Source organism: Meleagris gallopavo, chromosome 1, assembly GCF_000146605.3.
Source record: "Meleagris gallopavo isolate NT-WF06-2002-E0010 breed Aviagen turkey brand Nicholas breeding stock chromosome 1, Turkey_5.1, whole genome shotgun sequence".
Classification (NCBI taxonomy): domain Eukaryota; kingdom Metazoa; phylum Chordata; class Aves; order Galliformes; family Phasianidae; genus Meleagris; species Meleagris gallopavo.
This window is the reverse complement of record NC_015011.2, coordinates 86,213,305-86,233,710: the sequence shown is the minus strand read 5'-3', so window position 1 is coordinate 86,233,710 and position 20,406 is coordinate 86,213,305. Positions and strand designations below refer to the sequence as shown.

Here is a 20,406-nt window from a genome sequence, read left to right as displayed (position 1 = left end):
CCTTTTTAGGCTAGCTGAAAAGAAACTCCAGAACAGCAAAGGATGCTGCAGAACTCAGTGCAGCTTTTATATAAATCAGGAGGCCCTGCCGCATAATTTAGGTCTAATGCAATGCAGTTCACAGGGACTCGCCCATATATCGAGACTGAGCAGAGTTCAGTTTTCAAGCATTCCTTTATTCATTGTGTGATTACCTAGCCCACGTTTTCCTCAACTATTCAGTTTAATCACATATTTTAATTCCATTCCTGAATGTTACATTCTAGGCTTTCCATTTCACTTTCCACAGGGCAAATAAAACTGATGGAAAGCGTTTTGACAAGGGTATTGTTATTTCAACCAGTCGCCTGAGATGACTCCAAATTCAGATATTACATTTAATGTTTCTGGGGCAGATGCTGTTAGTTTTTGTTTTTTTCCAAAGGAACACAGTCTCATCATCTGCATACATTAGTGACTTCTCTGCCTCAAGTTGCATATGCTTCATATAGTCTTAAGCTTTCAGAGAGACTGCTGAAAATTTAATACTATTGGGGCACCTCGAACATTTTTTATCACACAGTAAAGGAGAAGATAACTGTGGAAATTCACGTATCAAAGGAGAAGAGTACTTCATGCATTTATTTGCTTCAGCAGTAGGAACAGCAGTGAGATACTATTTGAGGGCAAACTGCCCCAACCATTTTTGTTCTTGGTCACAGGTGCCTAAAGAACCAAAAGCTACTGCTTACGATCAGCATCTGTTTTTAAGAAACAAAGATTTTTCTACAATTCAGCTTCCATGGTTTTGAACACTGCCATCTCACTGCTCTAGATATTAGGTCCAGGAGGTTCCCAGCAAACATAAAGCTCAGAGTGGGGACTGACATTCAGCAATCCACGACAGGACTGCTGTGAAGAGTTAAAGCCCATCAATATAACAAGGTGAGCAAAGAATAAAGGCATTAAAAGCAAAATTCATTCCAGAGACAAAAGGTAGTTTACTCTAACAAGTAAATGGTAACAAGTATTTCTCAGCTTGCCACAACAGAATTACTGGAGAAATTGAAGCAGAACTACTGCATTTCCAATGGAACTTCTGACAAAAGATCTCACATAATCAACATTCTTCTCACCTTTGTTAATGAGGTGCTGAATCAATAATCGTTTTAACTATTTTTTTTTTTCCTCCAGTGTTTATGAGCCAATGTCCTTCTGTATTCAAGAAGAAAAAAAGTCTGCATTAGTCTTGATTTTAATTGGGATTGATTGTACATGCGTATACACAAATACGTATACACAAAATATGACATATCCATATGTACACAGTCACGCAAACTTGAAACGTGTGCCATACACCCCCAAAAAAATCTCCACTCTTTACAACAGCATTCCTTAAAAGTTTACTATAAGCTTCAGTCAGGGAAACGACTTAATTTCTTTGCTAAGAGTGGCACAGGACTCCTTTTTATTTTAACACAGGCATCCAACGAAGCAGATATACTGTTACATGATTAATTCAGAGGCAAAAGCCAAGCACTGACAAATTGGTGCTTTATACACCCAGTCCATAGAAAATACAGTTTGCATGTGTATATATGCATGAACATGGACATACCTGTCTATATAGCCATATTTCTCTACAGCACTGCACAGCAGAACTGAGGAAGCCTAAGAGAACATTAATACACATTCTTCTCACTGAATCTCCTCTACACACCACAGATGTGCCATCACAAATTCATTTAACATTCCTTAACTTGGGGTATAAGCCACCTCTTCAGATTGTTTTATTCATAATGACTGCAATCATGTAACAACACTGTCTGAATATAGTACCACTACTGCAGTTATTAATCATTCTGGTTCTATGTGCTTTATAGCCAGCTCGATATACTGCATTATGTCACAAACTAAGTATCAAAGCTAAACACATCTAAGTCCACTGTTATAGAGACCTTTCAAAAATATAAATTATTTTTGTAAGCTAAAAAAAAAAAACTAGGTATTGACATACAGCTGCAAAGGTCAGCAACTAAACACAAGACAGGTTGTTTACTGGTTGAAAACTAACTAATATTAAACCTGTTTTGCCATTGCTAGAATAGTCAGAGCTTAAGATGACCAACTTTGCATACAAAGCAGCTTTTACAAGAAAACACATTTCAGGATAACACATTTCAAGGTATCTTGAAGAATGAATGCAGGATTTCCAAGACTTCAGAAGCAGGCATCATTTTTGAAAAATATACTGTATTACATCAGAATTAGTAATTTTAAAACAGTACAAAAATCACCACACACGCCTCTATTCTGGAATACGAATCCATTTAAGAGCATCACCTGGAAAATACTGCCAGGCTCTGATTCTGCCTACATGCCCATGTTAGAAAACATTTTGTATTTTTAGGTAACCACGTTACATTTCATTTACATTTTATCAGGGAGTTGCATATACAAAACAGCAAAGCTCTAAATTCTGCTGACTTGGACATGTGTATGTTCAAACACACACAGTATAGTAGAAATAAATACAGTTTCACTGATTAGTGAATAAACTAACAGGCATCACGTGGACTACATTTTCTTTAATTTAGCTACATACATTGGACCCCATGCTCTCCCTTTCTCTGGCAGAACCAGAAGTTCATGATGTTGTGTACCACTGTGAAAAGTGAATTCCTGGGAAACAGCTTTGGCAATTTCACTTATATTTACAGGAATAACATTAGTGCAGGAGTTCAGAATGAGATTTATTACACTGCTGTTCTCTTCCTTTGAGAGAGTACACGTAGAGTAGACCAGTGATCCACCAGGACGCAGTGCTTTAATAGCAGACCTGCAAATAACGAAAAAAAGTTAAGCATACATAGTGAAATATTGAGGGAGAGAATAGAGGAGGCAAAAAGGAGGAAAGATGTGAGAGCTGTAAATCCAGATTTACAAATAGGTACACAAATAGGAAAAAACAACATCATGAAATATTAATAGAATAATTGACAGTACAGGAAAACACCTGCATCACAGTTTTGCCTTCTCATTCATTATTGTATTATCAGTTAATTAAGAGTCTGTTGGTTTTTTTTATGTAAGAAAGACAAGCAGATAACAGCATTCATTCAGAGTTGCAGAATATACTTCGGATCATTTATATGCGCAGCACAACTGTGAAAATGCTGCAACTGTGCATACAAAATGGGTGAATACCACATCAGAAGTGCTAGTTAGATACTTAGCTGGCTGCTGGAGTGAACAAATAGCAGAATGTACTGCTGCAATAATAGCCTGGACTAATTGCTCTGCTCTAATTTGTGCAATTTCAGCAACTTATTCAGCATGTATCAGGGCTGGAGATTTCACTTAGACACTACTTTTCAATCTGATTTCCTAAGGAAATGTGATTTGTTGCATTATATCATCTACATGTGTCTACGTGTTTATATACCCTTCACGTATTACCTTGTTGACAAACACTGGCTAAATAAGGGCAATATTTCAGGTTTATAGAAAACTTCATGACTACTGATGGACAGTACAGAGTATTTCCTCCCCCTCTCGCCCCCCCCTTTATTCCCCACTGAAACTGAGATTGAACAAACTGTTTACTTTCCATTAAAGCAGATTCCCAAGGTCCTTCTCATAGAGAAAAAGACTATAACTTGTAAGAGTAAGAAAATGAGATATGCAATTCATAAACTTATAGCAAATTAAAAAAAGAAAATAAAACCTTGCACCACAGAAGGCTATTGAAGTCTTAGATTGGCAGGTATCACTGAGATGACTGCATTGACCAAGAAGAGACAAAACCAACAACATGAAGACACTAAGTGGAAATGAAAAACCCCAATCCTCAAGTCAGGTGAAAGCAGTGAGCCTGCTTTCAGGCTCAGATGAATAAACACAATGCCACTGAAATAGCAATTCCTCCAGAGGCAAGCTGAGGATCTGCTAAGCATGGTATCAGAATGAAAGCAGTTGAGAAAAAAGAAAAAAAAAAAGAGTGGAGGAGGGAGAAACCTCAAATCCCTTCTTTCTTTTATAAAAACAAGATTGGGCCTTTTCAGTAAAAGAATCAATAATAAAAGCTTTATCACAAGCAGGATCAAAGCAACTCTGAAAGTCCTGCAAAATAATAGGGAAACACCAGGACAAATGACTGAGATAATATATCACTGTTCACCTTCCCAGGTGAAAACACCTTCGTAATATACTCTCTACTCTTTGCATTATACTATTCAACTTTGTATTGCATTTCTCTGAGGAGTGCAAATCATCTTGCTCATTTCTATTAGTCTCAGTAAGGTTAATCAACAAGCCAAATACATAGTTTACTGTAACTACACTACTCCTGTTTTACTTAGCATAAGGGAACAGATCTCTCTCAACAGATGATGCTAAAAAAAAAATTAAAAGTGAGTGTTTAATGCCTTTGTTGTATCAGTTCAATAAAAAGATGGTGAGTGAGCAGATGGCTAGCACATTTAGCGTAAGTGAGAGAACAGGTAAAGATCAGCCTGTTATAGGTAAAGAAAAGGTTACAGAATACTTCTGTAGTCTGAATACTTTCAATTTAACTGAGCCTAATGGACTCATTCTAGGATACTTCCAAAATTAGCTAAAGTTTGTGAAAGAGCAAGCTTATCTCGAGCTTCTGAGTAGTTTCTGAGGATCTGTGAAAATGTTTAAGAATATTTTAGATACAGTCTGATACTTTACAAGATGGCATTTACCACATCACCTTGAGACAGTAAATATAGAATAGTTGCCATACCAACATTTTTCCACGTGATCATCAAAAATGATTTATGTTGGAAGGGAACCCTGGAGGTCACCTTGTCCAACCCAGACCTTATTTTCCAAAATTCTGCAACTGATGGGTTGACAGCTGGATTAGATGATCATAGTGTTCTGCTCCAACCTTAATGACTCTGTGATTCTAATTACCAGCATTCACTTCAATTACTCAGCCCTGGATAGTCATCCCTTCTCTTCCTCCTGCATCCAATATACATACACCTTATAGCAGGGTTCAAAAAGTATTGGACCAGAGAGCCTCAGCTGTCTGTCCAAATAACTGTTTGTTTGCAGCTCTTGTGCTATGGTGACAGCCATCCATTTTAATGGGCAGAGTTAATGCTACTTCTGTCTGGCTTGCCTAACCAACCAAAACACACCCAGATGTATGGAAGACAGCCACCGTAAAGCAGAGCACGAAGCCACAGTATGCATATCACAAAATATTTGCAAGAAATTCAGTAATATTCCATTGTTTCACGACAAAAAAAAGTTTTTAAATGTCTTGAACTGACTGCCTTTTTACTTAGATTTCAAATGCTGGAGTGAAAGCAATCTTTATGAAATTATCTTAAGGCACAATTAATAGCACCATTTTCTAGTTTAGAAATTTTGCAGTAAAGCATCTCTTCAGAATTTTGGGCTAACACTCATTGCCATTGCGTTGCATCCTACCAGTGCCCAAAGTGTCACTTGTTCATAGTCAGTAGGGAAGAATCACAGGACATATTGCAAATCCTGCACTTTTAAACATATGAACAAAACAACAGAGACAGTTAAGTGCCACAGTCAGTCACTATCAGGAAGCAAGACAACATATCCACTTCTAAGACAAATGCAAAGACTGATAAAACAGCTGTAAATGTAGTTTGTGAGCAGATCCTCATTCATACACCAAGTTGATTATACATATCCAAATTTAACATGTAAAACATGATGTATAAAACATAAGCAACACTTCTCAGAATTGAAAAGGTCACTGAAATATGGGGTTTTGCCACAGGCATAATTGTTTCTGCTACTACAAGAAAGGAAAAAAAAAAAAAAAAAAAAATGTTCACAGTTCAGTTACTCTTCCTAAAAATATGTAGCTTTGTAGATGTGCTATAGCAGCATCTGAAGACCTTACTAAGGACAGCATACTAAGTACTGCTCTGAAAGGCCATTCTGTGAGGCCATTCCTAAAGAGTCTTCCGTGTTCAAGCATAAACAAATACAAAACCATTAAAGAAACAGGAAAGTACATTCTTCTTATTCTGAAGATAAACAACAAACCAGGATCAGTGCACAGTTCTCTGTCTCCTCAGACTTGTACCTGTTCTGGAAATCATAAAAGCATTTTTCCCGCATCCAATAGTTGCTCATTTTCTAGCTTTTTAATCAGAACTTACTGAGAAGAAATCTAAACAGTGTCTTAAAGCGTAGCTCATCTTCATAATATTATAAGAAACCAAATAGTTTTCTCATTTCATATTTTCTCCTTCCTTTTACACCTTCTCCATGTATCCAGAAATGTTGTGCCACAGAAAAACAGCCAGTCAAAATGTGAAAATATTTTTGCACAACAATCAAAATGTACTTTCAGTACACCTGATAAAACTGTATTCAGAGTTGATAACCACAGCTGCTTTCCTATAATGCATATACTATATGAGAACTCAAACAAGTGAGTAAATAGTTTTACTGTTAAAAATTGGGAAAGTTAAGAGGTAAGTAAGTACTGAAAAAGTAGGCTAGCCTAGACACTGCTAAATGATTTTCTTTTTTCCTATGAAGTAACAAACATTCAAGGCACTACTTCCAAAGGTACCATGCTCCTACCACCAAGATCCTGGTGCAAGATACAGAGGAAGAAGCAACACAATTTCCAAGAAAAAAAAAAAAAAATTAATAGAAAATCTCACAACGAAAACCAAGACTCCTTGACAATTTTCACTGCCCTGTGACCCAAAAAAGTCAGGCTGCTCAATGCAAAGTCATCTTTACTCTGAACCTATGTCATGAATTAAAATACCTAAGAGACACTACTTGACATTGCAAGGTTAAATCACTGTATCTATCCATCTTGACAAGCTCAGCAACAGCTGTTTCAGCAGCAGTGTTCAATGTCAACCAACCGCCATCCTTGATTAAGCTGTGCCTGGCTTCTGAAAAACCTTCAAAGAGCTGCAAAATTCAAAGTGAAGAAGAGCTGGGCTCAAAGTCACAGGGGGATAATGTGGTGGTTAAGCTGATTCAGAGAATCAGATCCCCTCATTGTCAGCATGATAGGGAATTCATTCATAAGAAAGCATGCACAAATACATTTAGGAAACTATCTTCTATGAACAAGGGAGGGAAACAAGTCCATTAAAGGGGCACATCAGAGCTGGACCATAACATACTGACACCCAGCAGAACCCACTATCACTGCTGTGACTACACAATCCAAGGATGTACAGTTCCTCTTGTACAAGAGGAACAAGGCGTTATCACTCTGATTCTTACTTAAAGCTTGACTCTCAACAAAGCAATCCGGCGCTTGTCATGAGGTACTTGGTAACTTCCAAATATGAGCTCCAAATCTAGAATGACTAAAAAGGATGTGAAGGCAGAAGACACTGATGGTTTTTCACCTGTCTTTTATAATAATGTGTTGCTTAAACATCAAATATATTAGGTAATTAAACCACAGCGATTCTTCTCTTAGTGGTACAGATGTTTTTCTTCCTACTTATTAAAGAAGTAGCAAAACTTAGTTGAAATATGAATCGAGTTACAGTTAATTTGATCATTAGAAGATATACATTTATCATACTGAATTTTACATGTAACACGCAATAACACTGCACAGTTTCAAGCTTCTCATGAGAATACATATTAGAAGGACAGGAAAGTTTTCCTAGAGCCTCTTATGTCGTTTTCCATACAACCAATTTTGTTTTACTATAGTGCCAACAGCTGATGTGTGTAACTCAGCTTGTGTTGCATCCTATCATACTGCACCACTGCGGAAGTGAGAGGTTATTGTTTTAGTTCTGTAACCTGGTCAACACACAGCAAAACAAAAAAGAATAAAACTGGTAAAACACAAAGCAATCAATTAACATGCACCATTCATCATATAAGGCCTGAATCCAAAACCTCCAGGTTTAGCTCTTCCAGGATACAATATAAAACAGCATGCAAAAAGAAGTCTATTATAGAACTGCAATTACTGTACGGTTGTGAGAAAACTTATATGTTAAAGTAAAGGAAAAAAAAAGTCAATATTTTCTGAGATAGTAAATGCAACTTAGGAGATACCAGCTTTGTACAATTAGAGAAACTCGCTACAATATGAAAATAGTCAAATATTGTAATTACAATAGCTAGAAAATTAGAGGTTATACTGAGATTAACTGGCACATTATTCTGTAGAAATTTGCTTGATGCTTCTCCTGTCAGCCTCGGCTTACTGACATTACTACTTTACAGTCACTGAATTTGCACTTGTATCTTTTCAGTACGTAAGTCTAAGACACAACCATAATCCAAACATAAATTGCACCTCTTCTCACTCTAAATGAGTTTTGCCAATGAAAGAGTTCTGCTCTTTGCAAGATGTTTCTTTGGGAACAGGTTCAATAGCACTTATTGTACCACAAAGTCAGAGGTACAAATGGTGCATTAGTCTATTTTAATCCTTCATATATCTTGAACACTGGATAACATTTTCATTTATTTTAAAGAATATACTATTTCAAAACATTTTTGTTTAAGTTTACTTCTCAAGAATTATTTTAAAACTAGAAATAGAGATGATGCTATTAGAAGAAACAATAGTATGATTATTTAATACCTCTGGAAATAAAGGCAGCTCTAGAGCCAACTCTAAAAGCACTACAATACAGTTAAGCAAGAACCCTGAATTAAGATTTTTCACACTAAAAGAAAATTAAACATGATAAGCTGACATTTTAGTTGTTTTAAAAGTCTTGGCATCTCCAATTCTCTTTTAAAAATAGGCAGACAATAAATTTGTAATTCAAAATTACAGTTAATGCCTGTATGTTCAGCCCACTCCTCCTATGCTTGGGTGTATGTTGCATGCCACTGGAAGGATCAGCATTAATTACATTACTCATTTAACCTTTTTCAGTACTTAAAGTAAAAAGATAGGGTATATTTTAGGGTATTTTAAAAATAATAACACTTCAACAGTGCCATCTTTTGGCAACTTGAATGTATTTCTGCTCAATATGCACGGCTATGATCAGAATGAAATCTGCTAACACACACAAACTATTCAAAAACTAGAGTATTTGAAGTTAAGCTTGCTTTTATCCTCAATTCTATTCTTTTTGTTGACAAAAGATATCAGGCATTTCCTTCTTTCTCTTACAGGAGTCCAGGTGCATCATGGTAATATGGACTGCACGTTAAAGGTTTTGCTTGGCTTTTCCTCAGATAAAGCCAACATGATAAGGAAATCCCTCTTGTGATGACATGCCCAGTTTATAATAATTTGTGAAGAGCAGTGACAGGGGTGTACAGGAGAGAGACAACTTCAAATATCACCACACAGTACGCTAAGAAACAGCTCTTTTGCAGAATTAAAGTAAATAGCCTTCAAAAAAGAAAACCAAACACACCTACTCCAATTTAGTCAATTTCTTCCTCTGAAAATTCTGATCAATAATGTTTCTACAACAAATAATTTCAAGCTCTTCTGATAAGAATATCAAACCTTCAATTTAACATTATTGAGCTTTCTCCTGTGATGCACACTGAGTCCCAGAACAATCACTCTGTTAACACAAGGCTACGAGATATCCTTTGCTATACTAAAATTGCCTTACTAAAATTGCTAAAAGTACCTTTACAAGGGCAACAGATTAGGTTATTTTTATACATATATTTAAGAGTCAAATGTGTCAATGCAATACCCATCAATTTTTCTTCCACTCTCAAATGTTGCAGCTGCCTCATACACATACATGCTGTGCCTCCACACAACCAGTATCACTGACAGTAAGGCTAGGTGTAGTTACCCTGCAGCAGCCAGAGTCAGCTCACTTCAAATCAGAACTTCAGTCATTTTAGTCATAGCAGGATTAATGCTTGCAGAGGTCCATTCCTCTTCCAAACTTCAAAGTTTTATTTGAGAAATGATTAACATATACAGCCCAAGTAGAACCTTTTCAACTAGAGGAGGCAGACCAGTAGACTTTCGAAGCCTACGGTGACATTACCACACAGCTTCTGAAATAGTATTTTTCATTACAACTTATGAATCACAAATACGAAGAAAAGAATGAAGACAGAAGTAAATTTTTTGTTTCATTGACATTTGTGAACCCAAATATCTAGCCACTGGATAGATTTTTTCTGTTTATTGATTCCAGACATTTTTTTTGCAACTCACTACTTGATATGTAAATTACACATATATGAGGGACTTGATATGTAAGTTATGAACAGAGCACCTCAAAAGACTTTAGGAACTAGGCATACATAAATTCAGAAATTATTTTATCTTTATGAAGAAAGATGAGATTGGGCCACAACAGTGGCCTCTGAAGACTGAAAAAACTGAAACCAGTCATAATTCTAAAAAACCAACCAGATTGTATTCTAAAGTAAAGGCATTCTTCAGTTCCCTGCTGTAGGTGTTACTTACTGATGAAAGACTGACCTTTAATACAAACAAAGAGGCAGTATGTCTCTCATACTCACTCAGCCACTCACTAATGCTCAAATCTAATTTCCAAACATTAAGTGTTTTAGTTAACAGCTATTTATATAAAACAGATTCTGGTCTGGTTTTCCAGGGATTGACTCCTCCTACCTTCCCTAAGCTCAAACACTGTGCTCCCTCTTGCTGATACATCTCTACTTTTGTCTCGTGGCAGTCTCTCAACAGAAAGGAATAAGAGTGACTTGTACTTCTAGCAATGTAACCAGCAGTCTCTTGAGGAATAGCATGGAATAAATACTGGCATATGCATAATTAGAACAAAATGTAAAAGCTCACCGTCCAGCCAAAAGCTACCAAGCCACTTTCAACCAAAGGGACAAGGAGGTACAGAAAAGGAATCTGGTTTTGCTCAGTGAAATGCCCTGAAGAGCACACCTGACACAAAGCCTTGGGCAATCGCTCTACATAAATTATTCAGTTTTTCAGAGACGGAAAGTGGTTAAAGGAAGAACCATCTACAGAATCTGCCAAAACAATAGTTACAATTCTAACAGATTCTCAGTGGAGGTGAGTAGATGATTACAAAAACAAGAGGGAGTATACGAGGAGGAATAGGAAAAACTCCAGGGAACGAGCCAAAAAACAGTACAGATCAGCAATCCTGCAGATGACATACTCCTCACTTTCCTACATGTCTTCTCTTCCGTTCTCCACAGAACACAGCATTCATTTCCTCTCTCAATTCACCACTCCATCACTGACACCTCAGTTTAGAATTTCCTCAGATCATTTAAAAATGCTATATAACTTAACCCACAGAGCTCTGATGTAGGAGCCTAGTAGTCTCTCAGCCAAGGCTGCCATATATTATTACATGTCCACATGTCATAAAGGCTCTCGTCTTAACAAAAAAACAACAACCATAGAGTATGGTGGTATCCGAACCCTGAGACCTCAGTCATATGACTGCATACTACCTACTTTAAAATAAATAAATAAAAAAAACAATCAGAATTTGCCTTCACTTTATAACAAAATAAGCAATTTGCAGCACACATATATCAAAAAAAGTGTAAAAGAAACATTATAATTCTTCATTAAAGTACATGCGGAAAACTCTTCAGTGAAAACACAGAAGAGATACCCAATCCCAAAGAAATAATAGTGGAGTTGCTGTATTTTTTCAGTAATTCAAAATATTTAAGACAAAAAAATCTATGATGAAATTCTATGAGCACATTTATTCTATGAATCTATGTCACTGATTTAATTACAGAGAGAAAACAGCAGCTTGTAACTTCAACTGCTTGCATCCTAAGTTTCATGAGAAGCTTTATTATTTACTTAATTTTCAAAAGTCTGTGCTTCAGAAAATAATGCTGGTCTGTTGGCATGTTAGCCTTTTAGAGACTTAGGCTGCCAATTCTACCTGATGACTTAAGGGAAAACGTTAGTCTTATTTTACAGACCACACAAGCATGCCATGCACCTTGACTCTGATGTTCAAGAGCGAAGAAAAGACATTAGACATTCTGCTAAAAGTGGAGTGTTTAGGGGCTGTTCTCATGGATAGTTATCAAGTAGTCAGAAGGAAAGAAGTTCCCTGTTTGATTGCAGTTTGTTGCTGACATGCTTTAAAAAACCATGGTGATGCTGGGACACGCTCATTGTCTTGATGGAAGCATTTCATTAACTAGGGACAATAAAGTCTTTTTCTGATTCCTTAACCTAGATTCAACGCTTCATTTTGAATTCTGAAAAACAAGAACCCATACAACCCAAAAGATCAACTAGCAAAACAAACATTTCGTATTACTGACTTTGCCACCAGTAATCAGAAGGGCAGAACAGTCATGTCTCTTCAAACCTCTCATACACTCAAAATTCTCTCAAACCTTTTAGCTTTGTGCACGCTTGTCTTACACACTTAAAACTAACACATCCCCTTGTAGTTAACTACTTTCAGAGAAAACTAGGTGAAAAGAAAAAAGTCAGCTACATTTTTTGAAGTCAGTTTGAGTTCCTTTGGACCAGAACTGCATGAGACACCAATTACAGCTGTTTAACTCCTACAAGATGTCGTGTATAGAATTAAAGTAGTCTGAATGCCTTTGCTGCATTTTCTGAAGAGCATCCTGTTTGGATTTATTTTCAGCCGAATCCTAACAGTTTATTTCAGCTGCAATAAGTGGTTCAGAAATAATTACAGCATCTGTAACAGTTTCACCATCAAGTTATTATGCACTCGACCTTAACCCCCAGTTTAATTTTTATTTGAGAACTGATAATATTGGTAAATTCATTTGTGGGAACCACTGCCTTTCACGCTAGCATTCACTATCAGGAAATGAACATTCCTTACTTTGCAATTTGTTTTCTGCATGAACACTCCAAATAATAACAAGATTTGCAGCATGTTCTTGGATTATAGCACTCTGTAGGGATGCTTTGGTTTTGATATTAACAATCACTATAGTCTCAATTTCCTTCAAATCAGTGATGCCCTTGTTGCTTATAAAATTTGCTGTTCAACATCTATGCTATTCATTTACATTTCAAATTTTGTTCAGACTGGTGGAGGAAGAACGTTACATCAGTTTCTAACTTTTTTTTTTCTTTTTTTTTTAAAGATTTTAACTCCCTGAAGCTTTCAAATACTTTGTACACTGTATTACAAAATCTTTTTCTTCCTCACTGACGTCCCCAGTTTCCCCTCCTTCTAAGGCTGATTTGCTTTAGCCAAAACCCCAAAACAGGATGACAAAATTCAGAACAGGATTACAGGTGAGGCATCACCATAAATAAAAAGAAAGTAGAAATCACAAATTATGTGCTGAATGTCACTCAAAAGAAACAAGGACTGTACTCCCTTTCGCATTTTGTAATTCTTATTTGTAGGTAACCTCTTTTGCCGTCTTCCTTATACAACAAAACTATTGTTAAACTGAAGTCACCCCTGGCTTTTATATTTTATCTTCAAATCACACCATTTCTTCCACTACTTTGAACAATACTGCTGAGATCTAGCTTTATATTTATTTTTGTTTTACAGATAGAGCAACCGAGGTGAGAGATACCCATGAACATTAAGCACAAAGCAGCCTGAATAGGTAACCCAGAGCTAGCATGAGCTGACTACAAGGAAGGTGATTTAGCATACGTTCAGCCTTCCTGGATATCACTAGAAGGTATCTATTACCAGAAAGTATCAGAGACAGAATTCAAACTGAGTTTTTGATTTATAATTACGTACCCTGGCTATAAAACAAAGGCTCAAGTAGGTAATATTCTAAATCTTAGTTTTGCAAAAATTCTAATGCACTTGCATGAATCATTTAGCCTTTCCTGGTCTCATTTTATAATTTCCTTTTTCCTCTTTCACATATAATCTGAGATGCCATTAATATTGGAAATCCATTCTAAAATAATCAGAAGGAGCAATAAAAATCTAGCAGACACATACAACGCTTCCAAGTACATTATTAGATTAAGTGTGCAATCTTTACATCATGAAACTCACCATTTAATTATTGTGCCCCAAAATCTTTTAGAGGAGAAAAATAATATCCAGTGTGCATAACAATACTGTTCAACCTACAGATCTGCTCAGATATATCTGAATGATAAAATGTAAGTCGAAGTAAAAGGATTTTAAATTCCATATCAAAACTATTCTAGTCCTTACAAAGCTTATTCTACTTGTTGCTCAATTTAGGAATAATTGTCCTCAATTTACGGATAATTCAATTTAAACCTATTTGGGGGGGGTGGCAGGTGTGTATTTTTGGTTGGTTTTGTTCTTAAAAAGTTCCTGTCGTCACGAGTCCTTCACTTCAGCATTACAAACTGCAATGATTTATGCAAATTCTCCAAATTTCATTGCATGATATATGCTTTCTTTTGGTTGGGAATCACAAATTGGATTTTGTATGTCAAATATTGAAAAGAAAAAACTGAAATAGGTCAGTGTTTTAAATATGATCGATTTCTTCAAAGGAAATAGATGACATGATGCATTACTGCAATAAGATACTCATATTTCTGCTATAAATCACAGGCTTCTGATAGGTCTTTTTCAGCCAGAACTTGTGCAAAACTATCTGGAAATGCTGCAAAGGGAACTTTCCATAACGACAACTTTTTTTTTTGTAATATGTTATATTTCCCCTCAAGTTGCTTTGACAGATAGACTTCAGGCATGGTTGTTTCTTAGTTAAAAGCACTCAAGACCAGAAGGAATTACTGAGAAGTCATAGGACAGTTTTTCCTCATTGGAGAAAAAGAGTTTCAAAGGTTTCACAAATGCTAGCCAGCCTATTTCTGGTATTATTAAGAAGTGTAATACATGACAACTTGATTTAAGTTACAAGGTGGAAGCTCCTGGAAAATAGATAGCTTCCCTCAGCCCAGTTCCCCCATAAACCACCATTCTTATACTTTTTTTTTTACCCAATTATTTATGGTAAGTAGTATTTTTGGGCTAACAGTAATCAAAGGGTATATACACATACACACACGACTACTCTCACAGTTTAAGAAAAAGAAGCAAACCAGGAATACTACGCAAGTTTTCACTTCAGGTAAGGAATATTTATGAAATCATTTTAGCTGTATTCACTGAAGATATACTAGACTGCTCTGAATCATCTGAAAATAGACATAGATACAAGTCAGTTAAACAGCACCATGCAGAAGTGCGAAGGACCCAGACCTCACCACTTATGTTACACCATGCAAATTTCCATACTCAAACTAATTTTCTCATCTAAACAATAATTGCAACAACATTCTCTTTATGTTCTTTTTCCTCATGCAGTGAAACTTAGGTTTGGATACTAAACATGACAGATCTTGTCCTCATTTAATTTTCGTCAACTACAAAACTCCTTTAACAGCTCTTCTTCACACTTCTCACCTTAGCAGCTGGAACTGCAGAACAGATAACTCATTCCTTTGTAGTAACCTAAGTGTAGCTTGCTGAATATCAGAAGAGAATAACCAACTTCTGTCATTTGAACAAGGAGCATCAACCAGTATCTACAACAAAAAAAAAAAAAGAGCAAATAAGACAATTCACAATGCAGATATTCACTTTCTGAGAACTGTCCATCAAAGTACTTTTGCAAGCACTGAGAAAACCGTATTTTACTTTCCATCTTGGATGTGGGAACAATCTAATTAATACGTCAAGATGTGGCATTCTTAAGAAATCACCAGGTAGGAAGAGAAAACAAAGCATAAGAAGGTGCTGCTCCAAAACTACCCTCTACCTGGATAGGTCTTTCTTGTTGCCTCATGGTAACAGGATGGAAGGTGCAACAATGGCACAGTAGCAAGATCCCAAGCTGCAGTGAGTGAGGATCTGCTCAAACATGACAGCAGAAGGCAGAGAAACAAAGGAAAGAATCTACTTATCTTCAGAAGGCCTCAGGTAGGCAAGGATCTCTAGCAAAAGATACCCTTATCTCTACCTCCATCCCTTAAATGAGGTCTGGAAAGGGGTAGATGCTGGTTCCATCTCTTCTAATCACTCAGGTGCACTGCTTGCACCTGAGCTCTCCTGGGTTTGCCTTGCCTTCCCACCTGGTGCTCAATCACTGGCTCAAGCCCTGACTTTGCACTTCCACTACACACCTGAAGCCATAAGTTCTTCGTTATCAAGGCTCCTTGTCAAGACTAACTGAGTAACATCATCTAACACATGAACAAATACGCAGTAAGATTCATCAAATGATTTCTGAGGCTCTGCAGATATTTATATAACAAAGTTACAAGGTCACGTGCAAATATTTTTGTTGGGTTCAGAAAAAACAAGAAAACAAAGGGAGCAGCATAGGAAAAGTAGCAGAATGTTACCTTGTCATAGAACTCAGGCTTAAGTTCTCCAATCTGTCTACCGTCTAGGTTAGAGACAGTTATTAAGTTAAACACAGGATGTGGGATGAAGGATTCCATTGTCTGTTTCAACCATCTCGATCTCAACTCATCATACTCATTACAATGAAATTGACCTTAAAAATATTGAAAAGAAAGTAAAGGTTCTAAAAAAAAAAAAGTTAAACCAATTCTCAGAAATTCTACAGATACTTTTTGTGAAAGCCACTGAGCTTATAAACTATGTGCTTATGTTATCACACGTTTTATAGCACTGCTCATTTTTTATAAACCCTCACAAATTTCAACATGTTCCTACAAAGCAATCCATGAATATTTACTAGAAAAAAAATAAATACTTAGGGTAGCAGTAGACTTCCACTGTAAAACAAACTTTAAACATAAGTCAATTCCAGTGTATGCTATCTAAACATTGTTCTGGGCTCCTTCTGCCATTGTGCTTAGATAACCAAGTATGTATCTCTTATAAATTAACTGCCTTTTAACTAAATGAAAGCTCAGCCGACTGCATCCTATGCTGCACCCTATGCCAGAGCAGTCAGAGCTTTTAAAGATAAGTCACTTGTACTTATCAAGCACAACAATACATTTTCTCTTACATCCCTTTGCTATTTTATTAAAGTTTCTCCTTTCCCAACTCTGGACACCCACCTGTAGTTCATCCTAAATTCATGTCTGCTATAAACAGCAGAATACATCTCAGCACCCAGCCACTCAGGTACAGCCACAATCAACTTCCTTGAACCCTACCTTCTCAGCAACAAACTGATACCTTTAGAAGCAGAGGTAAAAAATCAACAAAAGTTCCCCCTCCACAACTTTTTGAAAAGGTAACCCACATTCCATTTACCTCATCATCAGCACTGGATTCCTCTAAGTGAGAGAGAATGAGAACCAGCTGTAATCAGTGAGACAGGTGGTTCTAATTAACATTCTCATCTGTAAGAACCTAAGGTGCTGCAAACATTTTGAGACAATTACTACCCAAACTAACAGACAAACTTGGAAACAGCAACCAAAGCTTACTTAAACCCCCTGGCCTAGCAGAACTGGGCAACACCAAGCAGCAGCTTTCTAACATGCTAGGGTTATTTGAGAGCTCTCTTCTGCAACATATAGGTAAATCAAGACTGGAACTTATTAAATACTGATATAGACCAATTTCTTGCCATAAGCTTTCTTCCCCTGCCTAGATCCAGCACATTTAATCTATATTCTATTTTACACTGGTTCATTTATTTACTTAAGCTATTTGCACAGCACTGCCCAGAATGGAAGCAGGGGGGAAAAAAGTACGAATATTCTAGGATTGTAAATTACTTAACTTCATGGGTCAACAAATCTACAAAGGACTTGAACTAAAATTCAATTCTTAGAAATAATATAAAGAAATTAGTAGGAAAAAAAGAAAAACAAAGCTACTCTGCATTTGTCTGTCAGTATGCAGTAACGTATATTTAAATAACTTCTGCCATTTTCATCAGTTTTAGGTAAACAGAATTCAAAAGAACGTTAGCAAACAGCACGGAACTGAACACTTTTATTAAATACCCTCCACTCCCATTTCCAACTCTCATATAGAACACATAGACAACTCAAATAGCCCAGATGCAAATCATCTTCTTGATACAGTACCTGGACGGGCACACTGTAGGATCACTACTGATTTACCCCCTGGCGCAGCACAGAGATCCAAAACATCTTCCCCATCCTTCACCTCTAATGCCAGCACTGGTAACACAGAAGCAGCGTTGAGTAGATAATATTCTTTGAGTTTACCAGCCTGGTGTTTTTGTGAAGGGAACCTCCTAGGAGTTCTACTGACGTAACACTTCAGGGATCTCGGAAGATAGGGCAAAGTTCCTCTGAAGGCAGGATGATATCCCTGCGCACACAAGGTATCCTCCAGGTCAGCAGTGTGGCTGAATTTGTTGAGCAGGACAGCGTGCTGCCAGTACGATGGGTATGTGAGTACCTCTCTAGATTGGAAAAAGGACAATCTATTTAATAACTTGACAAGTAAGATAAACTTCCCACCATGCAAGAAGCCTCTTCTTACATACTGACAATCAGACGATTCTTCTGAAAACAAAAAGGAATCATTCTGATTAGATATAGTTGTGGAAAACATGCAGGAAAAGAACTTCAACAGGAAATCAAGCCATCATTTTCCCTAGTTACTGCATTAAAACACTAACTTCTTCTGAAATAAGGTGTTCTCGATTTTTCCAAATTCTTTAACAAATGACTGTGGAAGTTATAAAATATGAAGCACAATGTTTTTACTTCTCTAGGGGCAAATAGCAACTGTAACGTTCGTCATCAGAAATCACAGCAAAAGCACATCGGCTTCGCAGTGGTCATTCCAGCCATTGCTGTATACACGCATTTGTAAAATGCAATTTTTACAAGTGTCCTTTGCTAAATTTCCATGTATGTTCTACAATCACTGCATCAGGGAAAAAAAAAAAACAAAAAAACACCTTAAATGAGGAATGTCTCATTCCTTGAAGATAATCAAAAAGTAGTCTTTAAATACAGGAATGCAACTGTTCTTATTTCAATTTGATTTTTTCAGGCTTTCAATCTTTTTCTTCAAAGATTTCCCATTTTCTATTTGAATTCCTATCTGCAATATTTGCTGACTAAAAGCGGAACATAAGTTGATCCAGCCTAAGAGTTTTTAAGTTGATTCAATTCAACTAATGCTGCACTTTCATGCTTTTATTTATACAAATATATTTTCAAGAGATCATTCAGAGTAGTAACATGGTTATTAAGAATACAGAAGAAATTTTTCCACTCAAATAATGCGGCACAGCTCACGTGAGCATTCAGCTTGAAGCTAACTGCTTTTGTTCACATTCCTTATACAAGCTAAGCAATGAACTCCCCCAGAAGTGCTCTTCTATGGCTTTTTTATGAGGAACTACCATCCAGCAGGGAAGGCAAGATGTCCTCTCTGAATTCCAGTTCTCCAGCTGCTGTGTGATCAAGGCCCAAGTTAAGTGACAGATTTCTTCTAACATCTCAACTATGAAGCTGTAGAAAAATACTAACAGCAGCTGCGAAGTAAAAAGTGTTACTTTTTGAACTGTTCTATATAGAACAGCTAACAGAGCATGCAAGACAGCAGTATTCTCACAGTGCACACACACACAGGTGAACAGAAACTTAATCACCACATCAAAAAACCAATGTCAGGGAAAAACTTAGCAATTCCAACATCTAACCTTCTGCTTTTACTTCCTGCTTTTACTACAGTTCTAAATGACAAATAAATTGGAACAATTGCTACAATTTATGCAAGACTCTTTCCGAAGTTAGCTTTTAAGTGCTTTATAAGCTAACAGAACCTCTCTCATTCCCTTACCCCCAGTCTGCCCAAAACAACAGACCTGATGCTGCTCCATGCATCTCCCAGCTCTGTTGAGTACTGCTTCTCAAAGTGGTCCAGAACAACTTGACAAATTTGCTTTTGGAGCTTCCCTTTGGTTTTATTTTCCAGCTTCAGAAAAAGGAGTTAAAAAGGCAAAAAAACAAAAACAACTATTAAAATACTTTTTTCACATTAGGTCAATTAGTATCAGTGATATTCAGATATCAAGGTAGTATCTCACACGTACTAAAATGTAACAAACTGAAGGACTAAGCTAGGTCCTCTCTCCTTCCCCACCTATTAACAAGGGCAATCAAACCCTGATAAACATATTCCCCCTCCATCCACACTAGGATAATGTAGTGGGTCCTGTGGCTGTCTGATATTTGGGAGCAAAAGAAGCAGAGCGTGACTGAAAAGAATGTCTTCCTATTGTTAGGGATGTGAAAAACAATAGGAAGACATTCTACAGGTACATTGGCCAGAAGAGACAGGCCAAAATGAGTGTACCTCCTTTGGTAAATGTAAAAGGAGAACTGGCTTCAACGGAAGAAGAGAAGGCTGAGGTATTGAATGTGTTCTTTGCCTCAGTCTTGAGTGGCAGCCAGGATTCCAGTATTTCTCACATCCCTGAGCCCTGTATCCCTAAACCTCTAGGTGGAAACTGAGGCGGTAAATCCCCCCCCACTGTAAGAACAGA

The 20,406-nt window shown here is 36.8% G+C and overlaps 1 protein-coding gene across 1 annotated transcript; it reads right to left on the bottom strand.

Moving 5' to 3' along the window:
• Window positions 1–1,216: 1,216 nt before the first annotated feature.
• NSUN3 (NOP2/Sun RNA methyltransferase 3) lies at window positions 1,217–19,850 on the bottom strand (the record flags this gene model as incomplete). Its single annotated transcript, XM_019619533.1, has 5 exons — window positions 1,217–2,818; window positions 15,348–15,469; window positions 16,289–16,443; window positions 17,963–18,306; window positions 19,726–19,850. Coding segments are annotated over 5 exons (1,008 nt in total), but the record flags the coding sequence as incomplete, so codon positions are not given.
• Window positions 19,851–20,406: the final 556 nt, after the last annotated feature.